The sequence below is a fragment of the Equus asinus genome, chromosome 9, assembly GCF_041296235.1.
Source record: "Equus asinus isolate D_3611 breed Donkey chromosome 9, EquAss-T2T_v2, whole genome shotgun sequence".
Taxonomy (NCBI): Eukaryota; Metazoa; Chordata; class Mammalia; order Perissodactyla; family Equidae; genus Equus; species Equus asinus.
In genome coordinates this window covers 90,730,321-90,749,040 of record NC_091798.1, presented here as the reverse complement: position 1 = coordinate 90,749,040, position 18,720 = coordinate 90,730,321, and the positions used below count along the sequence as shown (strand labels likewise).

Genomic DNA, 18,720 nt, shown 5'->3' with positions numbered 1-18,720 from the left:
GATACTGCGAATCATCCATTTATACAATATATTTATAATATACACTTGTATTCATAAATCTCTGCCAAAGTTCTTGATTATTTCTTTTACAGAGTTTTCTAGAAGTAGAATCACTGGGTCAATTCATCTAACAATTTTTTTAGATTCATTCATAATGCCAAATTGCCTTCCAGGAAGATAATATTAATTCATAGTCTCAACAGCAACAAAAATGCCAATTTCACCAACTGCTTGCTAATACCAACACTTATAAAAACTTTTCTAGTTCAAAAAATAAATAATAGTATTGGAATAAGACACTTTTTATTGACCGGTTCCTAGAAACAGTTCACCAAAGGAATTTCCCTCAAATATATTAAATTTTTCCTCCTTTCCTCTTTCTTCAACTCATGTATTTTCATCTGAAACCTAATGACCTCTGTCAGATAGCAAGAGTATTTTTTAAGGAATTTAAAAGGGGCATCTTTTCAGATCAAATAAAGCTTAGAGATTTTCATCAAGTCAATACTTTGACTTCTTCAAAGACAGTCCATTGTTAAATTGGATACAAGCACATAGTAAATGCTATTTTCTTCCCCAGAAACTTTACTAAATTGATAATTAGAAGATCATAGTAGCATGAGAGGACTACCAGAGATGTTGCCTTTTAGGAAAAAAAAGGAAATACCTTGACTATTGGCACACAGCTATTCTTTTTTACATTAAAAAAAAAAAGTGTTAGTTCCAATATAAAGATAGTTGTCTTTAAAGCAAATGAGGCAACATTATCTCATTTTACTAGTATCTTTCCCTAATCTTGCTGACATTATTGAAAACTAGTGGGACTTTCTGAGAACATTTAAGGTAATTTCTACTGTAGGAATCAAAGTAACCACGTTTTATGGAAGCTTATTTCTCCAACATATAGCAGAGTTCCTATCATGCAATAAGCCCCAACTACTATTTATTTGTAAAGTGAATGAACCTAATAGTAGCCAACTATCCACCTAAGATTTTGTTTTGGAACTCAGTAATCGACATGTCTTATCTTTATGACCTTACAGAAGGCAGACGTTGAGGCACAAATAGCTCCCTTATGAAGAAAACAGTCTAGCTACTGTTATAATCATTCTGCAAGTAACACCTCTTCCTAGAATTACCTACTAAAAGCATACTAGGTACTACCTTTTTCCTTATCTTGCTGTAGAGATTCACCCCTTGCTCTAATTTCAAATTCAAATGTTCTACCACGTAACATACATACTCCCAAAAATCTAGTCTTTAGGAGAATCAAATGACTGCAGGCATATGTGGAAGAAATAATTTTTAAAACCTACAAAAGTAATTTCATCTAACTTATAAAACAATTTTTTCTGTGACAAAAAGATTATTTCCATAAAATATCTGCTTAAGATTTTACCTTCACAGTAGAATGGAAGCAGGACACTTTCCGAACTTGTCTGCCCGTATCACAATCCCACACCTAGATTTAGGTTAAGAAATAATTTCTAGACAAAACTTTGAAACCTGAATTATGAGATAACTCTTCTAATAATTGAATCACAAATGTTACACATTTAGGTAGAAAATCTTTAAATAAAGCATAAAATATTTAGTGTTTATACTACTATAAAAATTCATATCGTGAGTCATCAACTTAGCACATCCGGCTCACAATCTAAAATCAGTTTGAGGCAAATTGTACTATCAAACTACTGGAAAATGCTAACAGAATGAGTGGTCTGAAATATGAATCTGTATACACAATAAATAGTGCAACTGTTTAAAGCTTAAGGTTTATTCTCCAAAATAGTCGACCATAATCTAATAAACATTGAACATAAAGTATCTATACTAAAAACTATTACGTCTATTAATTAACATTTACTGAAAGCTCCCACAACATGCATGACAGGATTTACTGCTGTGATCCTGATTCAGAGAAAACAGCGTATTCCTATTACCAGTATACTTATTTAAAATAAGTACGGGACCTCTCACAAAATGTCCAAGGTTAGCTTGACTTAAGGAGCACAATGATTTTCACATTTCTCACATCATTTGCTATGGTAAGATATACATCTTTACATGGTGTCTGGGAATACATTTACATACAAATATATGGAATATATAGAAATACATATGTATGTACATATGGACTCTTGAGACTATCACTTGACAAAAATAAAATATCCACCCTCAGCATTTTAGTTAATGAAGTTAGTTAACAGTGAGGCCCAAGCAGAGCAAATTCAGAATCCATCTGAGTCAAAGGAAATGCCAACCAAGCAGCCTAGAATTAATTTTGACCAGAAAAGTCATTGAGCAAAGGAGGGGCCTCCAGCCCATCACTCACAGGGCAAGTGTACACTGATCTGTCCCACCACTCCACTCGGCACTGCAACAGTAATTCTAGTAATTGCCTCGAAATATTATTATAGTACCTTAGAAATGGAAAAGAAAGCATTTTATATTCTATTTTTGCAGAGATTATACTGATACTGAAAACACACAAACAAAAAAGAGCTTTAGTCCATAAAATATTTGCCTCAATGGAGCAGTAGTAATAAAAGCCACTCTGACCCAAACACAAGTGAATTTTATGCCCTTGTTAGGCAATATTGTAATCATCACAAAATATAGTCAATCCTTATTTAAACCTTTTCTTGAGATTTTGCCACCTATTGGCAAACTGTGTAGAAATCACCATGGCTGATGAGCTCACTCAAAGTGTGCCGTAAGTATGTCTTGGTTCCTAGAAGCTGAAGAAGCACCTACTCCCTCGGGTTTATTCCAAAACTTCCTTCCCCAACGCCTGGAGCCATTTGAACAGAACTCTCGGGTAAGCTCACGCTTTTTAAAGCTTATCTATGATATCTTTTTAAAAAACCAAAGTAATGAAAGATTACAGTTATGTGTAGCATTTGGCCATGGCCCTCACGAGTCCAGTTCCTCACACAAATATTAAAGGGCTGCATTCGTTTAAGGAGAACATTTCACGAAGGCCACATTGTACAGAGGTTCAGAGCTGTGACTCTGCAGTCAGCCTCCTTGCCTCTGCCCCATCCCGGCTGCACGACCTTGGGCAGGTTACTGAACCTCTCTGTGCCTTTCTTTTCTTATCCACAAATGAGAATAACAAAAACACTTCTTATAAGGATTAAATGGATCAATATATGTAAAAGAGAACAATGCCTGGCACACAAACTCTTTATAAAACTTTCTATTGCTGTTACATCTTAAACTTTTAACTAAAAGTATGAGTGGAAAAAAAGGGAATTTACTTTTCTAACATTGTTTTTAAACACTAAATCTTAATACTAAACACTGAGCAGATGGTAATTCACTTTTCGGCCAGGCTCAAAGGTTCAGAAGGTTCTTCTGGGTTGGGGCCCTCAAGTTTCTATCGCTGTACAATGAGCAGAAAAAGTGTGACTTATTGTCCAGTCCAGCTCATCTTTGTTTCTCTAAACTGAAAAGCAAACTGAGATAATTTTTAAGCCCACATTCTCCCATTCCTCCATTTTATAGAACTTGATACAACAGTAACCCTAGAGAGAACAGCTTCAGTCATGGGGTATCCACCAATAAGAAGCTGTAACCTGCTATTTCCAGTCTAATACTTTTCAGCTGCTAATACTTTTCAGAACTATCTTATGAAGGCTAGAACAAATCATATTTGGTAAAACAGGAAAGTACACACAGGCCCCAAGAGGCTAAAGACTAATGTAGGTACTGGTCCCCTGGGTCACTCCAGCTATTTCACTTTCTTCTACATTTAAGGATACAATAACTGTTTTATCAGCAGACGCTGTCAAGATCAGTTGATTTTTTTCTTCACAAGCTTCCAAGGGAGGAAATGTAATAATAGCTGTTATCTTTTGAGTGTGTCCACTGAGTTCCAAAAGTTTTTCTCCTGTCTGAAATACCAATAAAAAAGTTAATAGGCTCATATTTCACAACCTAAATTATCTTAAATGACAACATTAAGAAGAATCACCATGTAGAAAATACACCCCATTTGAAATCGCTTAGATCTTATAATTTAACTTTGAGCAATCAAATAGAATCTAAACGTGTGATGAAAGAGTAGCCACAAACAATTTTAATTATTCTCTAATAGAAAATACTAATTTTTAGCATATTTTTATAAAAAGTGTAAAGGGATATGCTTTCTATTTGGTTTTAAGAATATAATTGTACAAATTAAGCATAAAAATACCAGTTAACTTAATCAATAGGAAAAAAATAGGGAGTGCTCATTATCCAAGTGTTTGTTATCTAAGTCTCCACACTTACAAAGTTCTGGAAGGAAATAAAAGCATAACAACAAAATCTCTCTGTCTGCAGTAATACATGAACCACTCATAAAGTCAGGCTCCCACTCTCCCTCACACCAACAGCTATGCCCGCCCATCCAACGTCCTCATTCATCAGTCTCTCACTGATTTCCCAAGGAGTAAACACACAAAAATACAATGTAAATCTCGAATCTTTCCAAGGTGGCAGGATTTCATAAACATGGTGAACGTAACATTAAAGAACTGCTTTACTCACAGACAAAGCCACTGAGAAATGAGGACCTGACAGAGTCAGACCAGTGGCAATCCAAATGAGGGCAAGAAGAGGAGAATGCCTCAGAAGAGAACAATCTGAGTATCAAAGGATCAGAAAGAGAGGCCCTGGAGAAATTTGGTGAAGTCTTAAATATTTGTGAAAAAATAAGCCTTTTACTACATTACTACTAAAGTCAAACATGAGAAGAATGTTATATTATGCTATCATACAATTTTGAAAGAAAAATTGTCTCCCACAAAAAAACATTTGATTCACTTTCAGAATCAGTGCATAGTTGCTAATAACTTAAATTTTGTTCAATATGACTCAAAATTTTCATAGTTTGGCATTTGCTTCTCAGGAAAAAAATCACTTAAAAATTTCTCTATTATATTCCTCTAAATATAAGATATATGGTACATTTCTCTATATATTAGTATTCACTATTAATTTCTCTATTATGAAATATTGGTCCCCACTTTTAATGGATTCATGCTAAGTAGCCCTTTTCAAGTATTAGTCTCAGTCTGCTGATATGCAAGAAGACCCCCAGATAGTGCTTACGGACACATACTCAACTATACGGTCAGGTCTCTACACAGTTCACACGGAACCAATACACACCTGAGCGTTCCACACAACTACAATTCCATCATCACCAGCAGATGCAAATCTGGTTAGAGAAAAAAGGTCAAGAAAAACAATCACTTGGCATATTTAAGTAATCTAAGATTACTAAGAAATATCAGATCTTATTAATAGTATTTCCATTTACTAATATTAATGCAGACTAATTTCTTTAAGCTAATTTAATAAATATTTATGGAATACCTTCTAGGTTTTGTGCCAAGTATTGGTGATCCAAAGATAAATAAGACCATTTACAGAGTTACAATGAATAAACTGCTGGAAATGTTTAGAATGAGGGGATCTATAAATGATCTTTAATGTATTTCCTTGCTTTAAAATTACATGATTAAACCCTGACTTAAGTGACATGAAACCAAGCTGAGGAACAGCGTCACTGACGGGAAGTGATAACCCAGGAGTAGAACCAAGGCATCGTGTCCTTGGGGAAGTTCATTATTTCCATTATTTTCTCTGTAAAGATATTTTAATTCTGCTGTTGAAAGCCAAGCTCTCTCCTTTGCTCCTCTTGGCTCTTTGGTCTTTCCACAAAAAGACTGTGTTCTTGGTTTGGAAGGTTTGGGGGTTTTTTGGAGGGTTTTTATTTTGTGTATTTTTTTAGTGAAAATGCTTGAAATGCAGAGAGGTAAAGGAAAGCTTGTCTCACGGCATGAGAAAAGAGCTGTGATGAACTCAGTTATAGCTTCTCTCTCCTCTTAACCTCCCACTCACTGTACGTAAAGGAACAAGCATCTGCATTTTGTAGCAGAGAAAAAACCTACGACACAAACACTATCAAAAAATAATTTGTTGTACAGGATTATTCACCACAGGGACTGCATTATAATAAAATCAAGAAAGCACTGTTCTCCAGCAGCATCCCAGCACAGGGATGCACAGCGATCACACTGCAAGCATGTCAAGTAATCAGTTATTAAGAATGTAGTACCCAAGTCTGTAAATGATTCTTTAATGAATCAAAATCAATTTAAAGTTGTTCCCATATCACTTTCATTCACTTGAATTCAAGGTTTGCTTTTTTTGAATGGAAGAGAAATAAGTGGTATTATAGAGAGCCAGCTATGAACTGCATATAACTAGCCACTTGTAGTCAACAGCCATTAATGAGGATACTCCACTAGTAGCTGCGGCATCTGGAAGACTTGTACTTCCTTGAAAGTCTGACAGGGGGTTCACAAAATCTGGGTATACCTCGAACGTCTTCATTAACGTAAAGAGTGTCAGCCACAGATGCATCATTGGGGAAAAGTAGAGAACTGATACACTAGGACACAAAAATTACTTTGTTCCTGACAGGATGTGTTCTAATGAAGTTTACCCTACATGAGATACATAAAATCTCACCACTTCAATCCTGTAGTACTTTCCTTAACGCTCCAAACTGAGCTTCAGTTTCAAATTTCTCACGCTCAGTTTCAAAATCCCACATGTAACTGTGGTCTTCGCTGGCTCGGACAACACCCACACTCAGCTCCCACTTTGAAACCCTCGGATTACACCTCCCACCGCAGGAGCTAAAAGATTATCCAGGAGATGAGACTTTGATGAAACACAGTCTGACAAAATGTGTTAATAAGTTTTTAATATAGAACTACATATCTTTTCAACAGAAAGGACCTTTAAAACTTGTTAGGTAACAAGCTAGAAATCAGAGTTGTTTAAAATCCAGGTCTAACATTTATTCTTTTTGCAAAATGAAATATTTCTGGAGATTAAAAAGAAAATCATTTTTAAATTAAAAATATCATTTATTATGCTTAGTTACATACATTTTCTGAATTGGAATAGTAAACAATGCCTTGAGTATCAAAAGTAGTTGCTGGGCGTAAATCTTTAATAGCTACGTTTCTGGGCCTATTGATTTCTTTTTATTTGTATAGTGATAGTGGGGAGGGCAGGACTCAAGGTCTTAAGTTTTCTTTGGTATAAAACATCAATTTCTATTGATTCTTGAAACTCTTATAATTGCTTTTCTCCCTTTTAGAAGACTGCAGGTTTAAAATACAGACTTTTTTCTAACCCTGATTTTTAACTTCTCATTATTGTTTTATCATGTCTGAATCTCATGAGTTCACAATGAGAGATGATGGGACGATTGAGTTTAGAAATGAGATATAGAGCATTTCACCTCAAACTTTAATTCAATCAGTAGCGAACAAAAGTTAAATCTAAACAATGCTCAACAGTAATGCATGAAATCACAGCCAGTTTTTTATTACTCAGAGGTCAATTACGCACTTGGTGGATTATTAATGCCTTTCAATTCTCTTATATCTTCTATTGCTGCCCTGGTTTTTTTCTGTGATTTCAGTATTCATTACTACCTCCTCTAAATAGGAAACGTGAAGCTTTAAAATGCAAATCAGTATAGCTTTGCTACATATTAGCACCTCTCATAAAATAACTAACAAAGGATTGGGAGATCATTCACAAATTACAGTTATCCATTCTACTAGGGTGGATAACAGAAAACTAGCTGCACTCTATCAATTTACCCTAAACTAAATCAGTTTATCCTGATGTCAAGCACACACCATAGCCATCTCCAAATCAGAAATGAAAATTCAACCCAAGAATTCCTAATAGTAAGATACACGGTAATTGCTTAAAAGAAGTAATGAAGTATAAAAAAGGAGTAATTAAAATGCCAATAAGGTTTAAGCTATTCAATGGAAGGAAGAACAGTGGCTATACTACCATAAAATTATATACATACAATAATTTTTTTAAACACTCAAAATTAATAGAATCCAAAGATTCAAGTCTAAAGATAAGGTTTTAGAAGAAATGCTTTTTTACTGATTAGCACAAAATGTATTTAGTGAGATTTCATACTAGGTGTTGGGGAAATGCTAAGATCAATTACATGTGGTTCTTTCCTCAAGACCTTAAAATTTAGTGATTGTTTAGCAATGTACCGTATTTCACCAAATCTAAGACATCATCAATTCCAAGACATTCTATTATGTACTATTGGGGGAAATGCTGCCAATTATAACTGAAAGACACCATCAATTACATGATGTATCCAAATTTTAGAGATTTAAAAATAGGCTTCTTAGAATCAATGAAGTATAGCAATTGCCATATTAATTGATCTTCATAATAGGGAGCTTTCTAGACCAACAAATCTCTGATTATCTCTGGCAGGTTCAAAGCACTAAAGAAATGCTTTTTCAATGACTAAAGGAACGAATAAGCAAACATTTAAGTGTCTCAAGGGCTTTGTAAAATAGATTTGTTAATAGTTAATAATAATTAATATTAATGTAACCACTTTTTCCTTTTATTATTAATGTATCAATGTCATAACAAAATAGAAATTCGAAAAATTAAAACCCAGAATCCCACCACACAAAAATTAATTTCTTTTATCTTTTCATATTCCTATCCCATTCCTATGCATAACCTTGAAGTCTTCTTAACTTGAAACCAAGTCTTTAAAAATACTTGTTGAGACTATACAATTGAATGACTAATAAAAACTATAAGCATGAAAAAAAGGTTAACAAGGTTTAGTGAAGACCTATAGCAGAGCTTCTAGAATGTTCCACCTTCTCCTCCCCTAATTATAAGAACTACATTTATTGTGAGAGTTGATGATTCACTCATGCATTAATCCAAGAAATATTTATTAAGCACTAACTATATATTAAGCACTAACTTTTATATTTATATGCTTGCTCTTGAGAGTAAAGATCAACAAGATCCTTCTTGCCCTTGAAGAGCTCAGTCTACATTACTAAGTGATGCTGGTGGGTCCAGATCTTGAACTCACTGAGAATTCTCACTTACACTCATTTCAATTTATAGAAATCACTCCCTTTAGACTACTTCCCTTTGAACATCTCAGAGAAAGTACTCTCATTGCTGTCAACTGTGAGCTGAAAGTACAGCAAAGTTTCACAAAGATATAAAACAAAATAGTTTCACAAGTAAGTGCTATGTCCATTACCTACGTGCTTATTTAATAGTTCTTACTCATGTGAATTTATTTCAATTAAGTCAAAGTTGCTACAGATTCAAATATAACCTTAGAGAACATAATAAAAATTAAGGCCCATAAACCTCCCTGTATTCAATATCTACATAACCAGAAAGCACTGGAAAAATAAAAATAGAACATTGTTCCGGCAACACAAAAAATCCCTAGGTTTACTAATTCCCACCTAATCCACAAGAACTTTCTAAAACACGGTGCAACTAAAATAGCATATATTTTTTACAATAAAGTAAAGTTGAATAATACAACACCAGAAACAGACAAAGTAGGAAAACAACAAATTTTTCATTTAGAATAGATGTTTACTTATCTCGTATGCTAGAACTACTTGAAGAAAATTAGAGAAGTAGGTAGATAGAGACTTTGAGAGAAACTGAAGGGAACCTCAAAGCATTCTCAGGAGTCATCGACGCTGACGTCACTGATTCTTTCAGTGGAGCTACAGGAATAGTAAAATTATTTTTCCTTGATTAAGAAAAATGTATATATTAACACAACTCTAATATCTGAATACCTAAGGTCCTTTTTCAGCTCACAAACAGTATGAAGGTGGGAAGATTCCACAGCTCCCACGGTCATTTGCAAAGGTAGAAACGTTCAATAAATTCTCCCCTCCCCCAAATCACAAATAGAAAACTAAACTACTCACCAAGTTCACAAGTACTAGATACCAAAAAATCCCTGTGACTTCTATCAGGGGAAACCTCCAATCCCCTTCGCGCGAGTTTCCTTTCTGTGAAGGAACTTCTACTAGAGAGACATCCCTGGCCTCTCTGCCCGCTGATCTAAGAAGCGAGTTTGAGAGAACGAACTGAGCAGGCGCAGTTCAGACCCTCCTGGGTTTCCTCTGAGGATCTGTCTGTTGACAGAGAGCAAGCATCTTGGTTTGCTCTTATTTTTGAGGTAAGCCTACAACTGAGTGGGAGGCTCGCAGGTGTCCAGCTGGGCCAGCAATTCAGTGAATAACTGTCCCTAACTCAGGGTGCAGGATCAGGAAACCCATTGTGGTCATATATTGAAGCCACATCCTTTAATCCAGCTTTTTGCCAGTTATCACTCTGTTAAGCTGACATGTTCATGTTCACCTGTGTGATTCCTGCATCTAATAATATCTAAGAAAGTTTTATTTTATATTGAAACGAAAATACCTTTTAAATTGGCATTTTTAGTTCCTCCATACCAACTATACATTATTTTTAAACTTTTCATTACAGAGAACTTAAATATATATAAAAGTGGAAACAGTGTAACAAAAATCCCCAGGTACTCATCATCTGTCCTCAATAATTATCAACTCATGGCCAACACTGTCTCATCCGCACCACACCCAGTGCCCCCTCCACAGATTATTTTGAGGCAAATTCCAGTCACTGTATTTCATCAGTATGTATCTCTTAGGACTCTTATATATCACAACTAAAGTTAATATTTAATTCCTTAATGTCCCCACGTACCTAGTCAGCGACCAAATTTCTCTGATGGTCTCACAATTCTTTTAAAGTTTATTAGAAGCAGGATCTAAATAAGGTTCATACGTTGGAACTGGTTGATACATCTCTAAAGTTTCTCTTATTCTGTTTCCTTCTCCATATATTTTTTCCCTTGCAATTACATGTTGGTCTTAAGAGCTCTCACAGTCTGAATTCTGCTAGCTACCTTCCTGTGTTGTCATTTAACATGCACCTCTGTCCCCTGTATTTCTGGTAAATTAATAGATCTAGAGACTTACTTGGATGCAAACTTGACTTTTTGATAAGACCGCCTCATAGGCAGCTTGTATACTCCACCAGGAAATATAATTCCCGGCAGTCTTCTTTTCGTGATGTTAACAGCCATTGATAACCACTGCCCAAATGTGTTATTCTATCAGAGATCGCAACATTACAATATTCCGATTCTACGATTCTTCCTAGCTTGAATTCTTCTATAAAGAGAAATTTCCTCTCATCAATTATTACTGATCCCAAGCTACAGTTTCTCTAGGAAAGGCAGCAGAGATCTTGACTTGCAGATACCCCTTCAAGAGAGAACCAGCCCCCCAGCCAAGGGGGACGTGACCGTCTGCCTCCAGCTGGTGATTTCAGGGTCCGTTTCAGCTTTCAAGCCAAAGTCGTACCATCTCAGCTACCCCAGCCGCTGGGACTTAGGCAGGGTGGTGGAAGCCAGGGGCGCGCTCCTGGATGACCCCAAGACCAGACAAGGCAGGGGAAAAGTCCTAGTTATTTCCGTTCATCGCAGGACTCCTCCACAGGGGGGTTCTTTCCCCAGAGCTCCCCAGGGCCTCACAGAGACTTGTCAGATCTGCGCCACAGTCTGCAGCAGCTCCCCGGGTCCAGTCCCGCTTCCTCCCTTTCCCCCTTATTGGCGTTTCTCTCTAATAAATCTTTTGCATGCTTAATTCCATTTTAGTGTCTGCTTCCCAGGGAACCCAGGGGTTAGGAGGATCTAAATCCTCTTGACTACAGATTTCTAGTCTCTGAATGTTAGTGAGAAAGATATTCTTAGCTTAAGCATATTTTCTTCAAGGTATAACACACTGTTTGTTGTTAGTGACTTATCGAACTGTACTGAGTTCATTTAGTTTCCTGTGAATGTGCAGCTTCACCAGCCATCCTAGGGCACATTTTGTTCTCCAGTCTGGCATTTCATGGGTCACCTGATTCTCTTCCAGTCGTGATCACCATCCTACATAACCTTGTCTGTTTCCTGGAGGAGCAAGGAATGGTCAAACGAGCAACAGAGAAAACTATTCTTAAAATGTGTTATGAACTCAGTTTAGTTTAATGTGTCAAATGCTGGAGTATTACATGCAATTTTAGCACAGTCCATTTTTTGGAGGACTCTTGCTGAGGCTTACCCTTCTTTAGTGATCTCCCAATCAATATGACCCTCACTTCGTGTTCAAAAAATACTAAAGAAGAAAAGAAAAGGCAGCTGTCTGTTAGGTTATATAGGATTTATTTGGTATCTTCAAAAACCAATCTGAGAAAATTTTCCACTCACTGATTTTAGCTGAGCCACCAAGAAAACAAGAAAATCCCTCTGCCAAATTCTCAATAAAATGATATTATCTGAAGACTTGAAGCGTGAAACCTGGATTACAACAGCTGACCACAACATCAGAATGTAACATCTACAAAAACTAAATAAAAACAAGAAAAGTATAACAATATAACATTTATTTTAAAACTGGAAAGGTATTTCTGTAATTTGACAATGTATAAATAATTTACATATGTAAAGGTAAAGATAATTCCAAACTTTTAAATTAAGAATGGAAAGGTTGAGCTCTTAATTCTATTCATAATAAAAATTTATAGTTTGTAGATTTTTCTATGTCTTTCTTACCAATAATGACTCTTTCAGTTACTTTTTTTAAGTACACTACAGAATCAAATTTTTTAAAACAAAACACAGATTGAAAGTTCTACAGGTCTGGGATTGACTGAAAAACTTCATACCCGACTGCATGTAAATTTTGACACAGTAATGACTTGAGTACATAAAATTAAACATGATTCATGTAGTAATATCTTCACTTTATTGCAAAAACCAAAAAGACTTTTTCATCTCTTCTAGACATTTAGACTCACTGTGGCAGACAGCAAACATGGCTGTAAATTATTCTCCCTCCCTACATACATACACCATCATTTACAATAGGACTTAGTTGTTCTCCATCAAGAGGCAGGGTTTATTTATCCACTTACTAAATGTGTGCCAGCTCCTGACTTGCTTTGGCCACTGAAACAGCAGCAAACATGATGCAAAGACTTGAAAAGAGTTTTACACTGGGGCTTGCCCTTTTGCTGGTATTACAACTCTGCTACCACTATGTGAGCAAGCACTTGAGCAGCCACATGGAGAGACTCCCGTCATCCCAGCTGAGCCCCCTGTGAACCAGCCAGCCCCAACCAATCTACCTGCTGACCACAGATGCGTAAGTCACCCTACCCATGATCAGCTGATCCTAGCACAGATGAAAACCTCACCTAGCTGAGCTTAGCCCAAACTGCCATGCTGCAAAATAGTGAGCTAAATAAACAGCGGTTGTTTTAAACCACTAAGTTTGAAGGGATATGTGACAGAGCAATAGACAACTGATATACTCATCTATAATGTTTTACTGTTTACAGAACATTTACTCTATCATTGAACAACTGAAGTGTACACAAGCACCACTATGGGGAAAAAGTAATCCATTACCAGCATTTGTACAATGATCATTATTCGACAAGATGGTCTTTTCTACAGATTTTTCTTCTAACTATGTAATAAGAATAGCTAAGAGGACATTTCAGAGAACAGATAGCAATGAACATGGAATCGTAACCGTTAATCTGTATAAAAATTTAAAGACCATATCCTGAGAGTATACTGTATATTTTTTATTTAACTTTCTTAGACAAAATGATTTGAGAATTCACTAAGGCCCAAATATTAGTGATTATGGTCTAAAGAATTATTTCGGTCTTTTTTAACCTACCTAGCAACTTACTATGGTAAAATACGGTCCAACAAAACTTTAGATGTCCAAATATCCTATCTTTCCAGAAATGTTTAGTTTCAAAGATCTGACTGACTAAACAAATAAATAGAGTGTTTCTCAGGACATAGCAACAAGGAATATTACTAAAAACGCTAAAGATTGTTATCTATGGTTAACATACTATGATTTGGTTGGCTCACATCACAAGAGGAGAATAGTGTTGACAGACTAGTAATAAATATAAGAGGCGAATCTTTTCAAGCAAAAGTTGAGGAGGATGTTGTTGTATAATAATCTGGTTAGACTTTGTCCGTGGTGTCCAGAAGGGAGCTGGACCCCTCAGACCTCACCTGAGTCATCAACAAGATGACTCATGGTGGGCCCCTACACAACTTAAGGATGGGGGCTGGCCATGTGGAAAATACGAACCATGTCATTAAAGGGTTGAGGCTTTGAGCCTGGGCTATCAGCCTGACCTCCAAATCTGGGGCAGAAAGAGAAGGCCTGAAATTGAGTTCAGTCACAGAGCAAATGATTCAAACAATCATTACTATGTAACGAAACCCCAATAAAAACTCTAGACAGTCAGAGCTCCAGCGAGCACCCTCATTAGTGATACACTCTGATGTGCTTAAGGGTGAGCACCCCGAGGACAGGGAAGCTTTGCATGTGGGACCCTCCCAGACCTTGCCCTATGTGTCTCTTCATTTGGCTGGTCCTGATTGCATCCTTGATAAACAAACAAACAAACAAAACCCTGTAATCATAAGTACAGTGCTTTCTTGAGTTCTGTCAGTCGTTCTAGCAAATTATCAAACCTGAGAGGATAGTGGGAATTTGTCGCCAGCTAGTCAGAAGTATGGGTGGCCTGGGGACCCTGGAAATTGCAGCTGGTGACTGAGGTGAGGGCAGTGCTGCGCAGGACTACGCCCTTAACCTGTAAAGTCTGACCTAACTCTAGGGAAGGGGGAAGGCCACTAAACAGCAAAGACATAAGAGAAGCAGCGAGAAGACAAGGTGAATGGACAACAGAAGTGCAAGTCAGCATTAGGGACAGTCACCTATGAAGTCAAAAAGGGAGTGAAAAAGGACAGAATGAAAGGCAAGAGAAAAATTAGAGATGATAGAGGAAGAATTGATAGGGACAATGGCAGCGGGATTAGGGAGTCAGGACGACATGCAACATGTATACTTAATAGTCTGGGGAGTCACTCACTCATTTAACAACTACTAACTACCTGCTACATGTAAGGCACTGTGCCAGGTACTAAGGGTACTGTGCTGAGTAAGAAAACAGAGGCCCCATTCTCATGAAGTTTACATTCTAGAGGGGAAAATAAATATTAAATAGTTACACAATTGTGTGACTGTCACTGTGATACATGCTACAAAGGAGAAGCATATAGTTGAATAAGAGCTTAATAAACAGATATACAGATCAGTAATAAGCTAAATCTACAGCCCTAAGACCTACACACTTCATTTGCAAATATATTAAACACAATATTTCACAAGGTAGCAAGGAAGTGGAGAATAGTGTTCATTTTAAAGGGGTTTCATCAATAAAAAGAAATTCAGAATAAATACTTACCTTACATTCCACTAAAAATAGCACATTCCTGGTAGGTACTTGATATTTAAACATTTCCCATATTTACTTCTCAAATTTAGGTCCACCTTAACACACGGTTATAACTTCTACCCCAATTTTCAAGTCATACACTCCCTCTAAACTAACAAGAACATTTCTGAGCACTCAAAAATAAACAAATAAATGCCCATCAAATCACTAGATAGGACATCCTAACTTTGAGGCAAAAAAGACTTGAGAAGATACTTCATCAAGAGGCAGAGGTCAATTTTTCCTAAATGTTACTAATGATCAGTTTTGAAATCTTTACAGAGGATGAGTTAATTTTGAAGTTGTTTTTCATATAAAATTCCCTAAAAACTCTTTCCGAACAGTAGTCAGCTGGACAAGCAGAGCTTCTTACCTGCAGTCATCTAACTGCACCAAAAACCGCACAATATCGCGATGAGCTCTCAGGACAAGCAGCTCAGTGTAGGGGTTCTGGGTTTGCTCTTCACCTATTGTCTGCAAAGGAGATTTCTTGAATTGGAAAAAAAAAAGGTAAAAACAAGAGAGAGAGAGAAAGAGAGAAAATGAATTATGATAAAAGACCGTATTGGAATAAACTACATGGGATACATCTAAGAACACAAGATTTTAAAAGTTATAATTAGATCATGTTCTAATACTACAGATTATTCCCCCTAATATCAACTAACTGCCAATTTAACATAAAACATTTCTCCTACATGAATCCACACTATAAATTTTAGTATTTTCCCACATGATCTCACTCCTAAGTAGAAAATAAAAACGACAAACAAATACATAGCAACAGACACTGGATGGGCGGTTACCAGAGTGGGGAGGGCAAAAGGAGTGATTAGGCTCTCATGAGCGGTGAGGGAGTATAACCAGTTTTTGGGTGGTGAACATGATATAATCTACACAGAATTCAAAATATATTATGATGTACATCTGAAAGCTATATAATGTTATAATCCAATGTTACTGTAAAAAAAAAAACCACCACCACCAACAAAAATTTTAGTATTTTCAAGTCACAGTAAATTTACAAAAAAGGTAAATTTTATTTTACAGAAATTATACCTCAGTAAACCTGCCCTAAAAAATTCATGGGCCAATTCAATTCCTTATTTTAGAATGGGTGTCTCTCAATTAGAACTTGGCAGAAACAAAACCACAGGTCAAATACAATACAGACCAAAAGAGTGTCGAGCTCATTACAGACACTCAATACAGGTTTGTTGAATGAATAAAGGAAGGAACGAAACCATTTAGTCAATGAATTCAACTTTGAACAATAATATTGATGAAGATAACTGCTGGCATTTACAGAGTACCAGGTAGCAGCCCACAAACCAGCCACTGTGCAAAGCACCTACGGCATAAAACTCACCAACAGTTCTGAAGGTAGGTCTTAACTAACCCCATGTCTGTAGTCAAACCCAGCACTGTTTCATGATAAAACCTTTGTTCTTAACCTCTAAACTGCAGTTTCTCAAACTTGACACTCCTCACATTTTGGACCAGACCATTCTCTGTCGTGGAGGGCTGTCACGTGCACTGTAGGATGTTCACCAGCATCCCTGGCTTCCACACACTAGACGCCAACAGAAATCCACCCCAGCAACCCCCAAACTGTGACACTCAAAAATGTCTCCAGACATTGCCCAACATCCCTTAAAGGGCATAATCATTCCAGAAAAGAGACACGGCTTAAACTAGAAGCCTGGATACAAAGTGCCTGCATAAATCAGGAAAAATCACTGGTTCTGATAGTGTACAAAGTGTAACAGCAGTTATACAACTGAAGGACTTTTCCATGAAGAAATGTACAACTGCCTGTTTTCCAAAACACTGAGCCCCAAAGCAGTACTTTTTTGTTCATCCCATCTCCCTTCTAGCAGCAGCTCTGATGAGAAAAGCAAAAGTGAGCAACCTGAAAACTGTACACCACTTCCCCCAAAAGAAAGCCTGCCGGGCCCGGCTGAGTCAGTTAATGAAACGCTAGGACCGGCAAATAACCGGCTTAATGCAGAACTGTCATATGTATCATTTACGGACAACTCAACTTTCCACAATTCTTCTATAACCTTTAGGATTTCAGTCTATCTGAAATAAACCTAATTCGAAATAAAAAAATACCTTTTCTAAAAAAAAATAGACAATAAGCCTCAACTGCAAAGATATGAGGAAGTCAAACTGAGAAGTAAGGGTGCTTACAGCGATCCAAGTTTTTTATTTTTAACAATCAAAACAAGTATTTCCTATGAGAAATAAAAGGGAATTCAACACAAACTCTACTGCTGGGTGGCGTACAAATTAAATTCCAGACCCCAACACTTTTAAGCCTCCAAAATTATTTTATTCGCAACATTTCAAATGTGAATCTCATTAGCCTATTCAATTATTCAGGCCCGTGAAGAAAGCGGTAACCATGGAACCAAAAATAGCAGTTAATTAGAAAATCATTTTCTTGACTTTGAAGGAAATTATTAATTTTTTTAAATAATTCTATCTTTTTAGTTCTTGGATAAATAATCAAATTAATTTTATATTCCCTGAGCAAGCAACAGCTGATGTTGGGAAGCGACACCAATTCAAATAAGCCAAAAGTGGAAAGCTGCCGGCCACTCGATTGTCTCCAGCGAGTCAGAAACTTCACTGAAACGAGGCTGAGTCAAGAGGCGAGAGGAGCAGCGAGCGTCCCCGTGCGCGGTGACCACGCAGCTTCGGCTCCCTCCCTCCCGAGCCCGGGACCTCACCCTCAGCAGCCCGAGCGCCCCGGGGCCGGGGGCTGCGCGGAGAGGCCCCGCCCGCCCGGGGTCTGCGGTGCAGAGCGGGAGCCCGGCGGGGCGCGCAGGGTCCGCCCGGGCTTTACCTCGGCCAGTCCCTGCGGCTCTCGGCCTCCCCCGATCAGCCATCGCAACATCCGGGCAGCGGCGGCGGCGCAGGCCCCAGGCCCCAGGCCGCCCGACCTCAGCGCCGGGTCAGCCCCCTCCTGCCTCCGGGGCAGCGGCGCAACAGAGACGCTGATGCTGGCCGCCCCAGGTTTGCCCACGGAAGAGGGAAGGTTTTTGTCCCCAAAGGGCTTGCCGTACCGAGCCACAGAGGCTCGGGGTATCCGCCCCGGGAGCAGCCGCCGAAAGCTAGTGAGCACGCGCGGGGGCGTCGCCCGCTCGGCGCGGAGCGTGGGTAGCTCGAGCGGCCCCTGGTGGACGCGCCTGGCGCAGCACGTGGAGCTTGGCGGGCAAACAGGTACCAAGAATAGTCCCCTCCCTCTGACATGGTATTTGCATCCTTCGCTTGGCTGGGGGAGCAGGAAACCTCCGCTGGCTTTCCTAAAGAGCTGGCGGGAGGTGTGCTTCCGTAGACTTCTGCATTCCGACTAATCCAGTGGCACGTGCGTACACCAGAATGAATCCGGCCAACATTTACTGTGTGCTGTAG

General features: G+C 37.9%; 1 protein-coding gene across 2 annotated transcripts in view; it reads right to left on the bottom strand.

Annotated features, from left to right (window-relative positions):
* The window catches only part of WDR41 (WD repeat domain 41), a 49,169-nt gene extending 30,718 nt beyond the window's left edge, over positions 1–18,451 (bottom strand). The window contains exons 1-5 of one of the 2 annotated variants that reach the window (XM_014830060.3): positions 18,152–18,451; positions 15,671–15,786; positions 5,161–5,209; positions 3,768–3,899; positions 1,400–1,462 (exon numbers count right to left, since the gene is read on the bottom strand). In XM_014830060.3, the coding sequence (XP_014685546.1) occupies positions 1,400–1,462; positions 3,768–3,899; positions 5,161–5,209; positions 15,671–15,786; positions 18,152–18,202 (411 nt within the window). In that variant the 5' untranslated portion in view covers positions 18,203–18,451. Of the gene's footprint in view, positions 1–1,399; positions 1,463–3,767; positions 3,900–5,160; positions 5,210–15,670; positions 15,787–18,035 lie in introns of both variants that reach the window. The other variant, XM_044777979.2, reaches the window with a different exon arrangement.
* Positions 18,452–18,720: the final 269 nt, after the last annotated feature.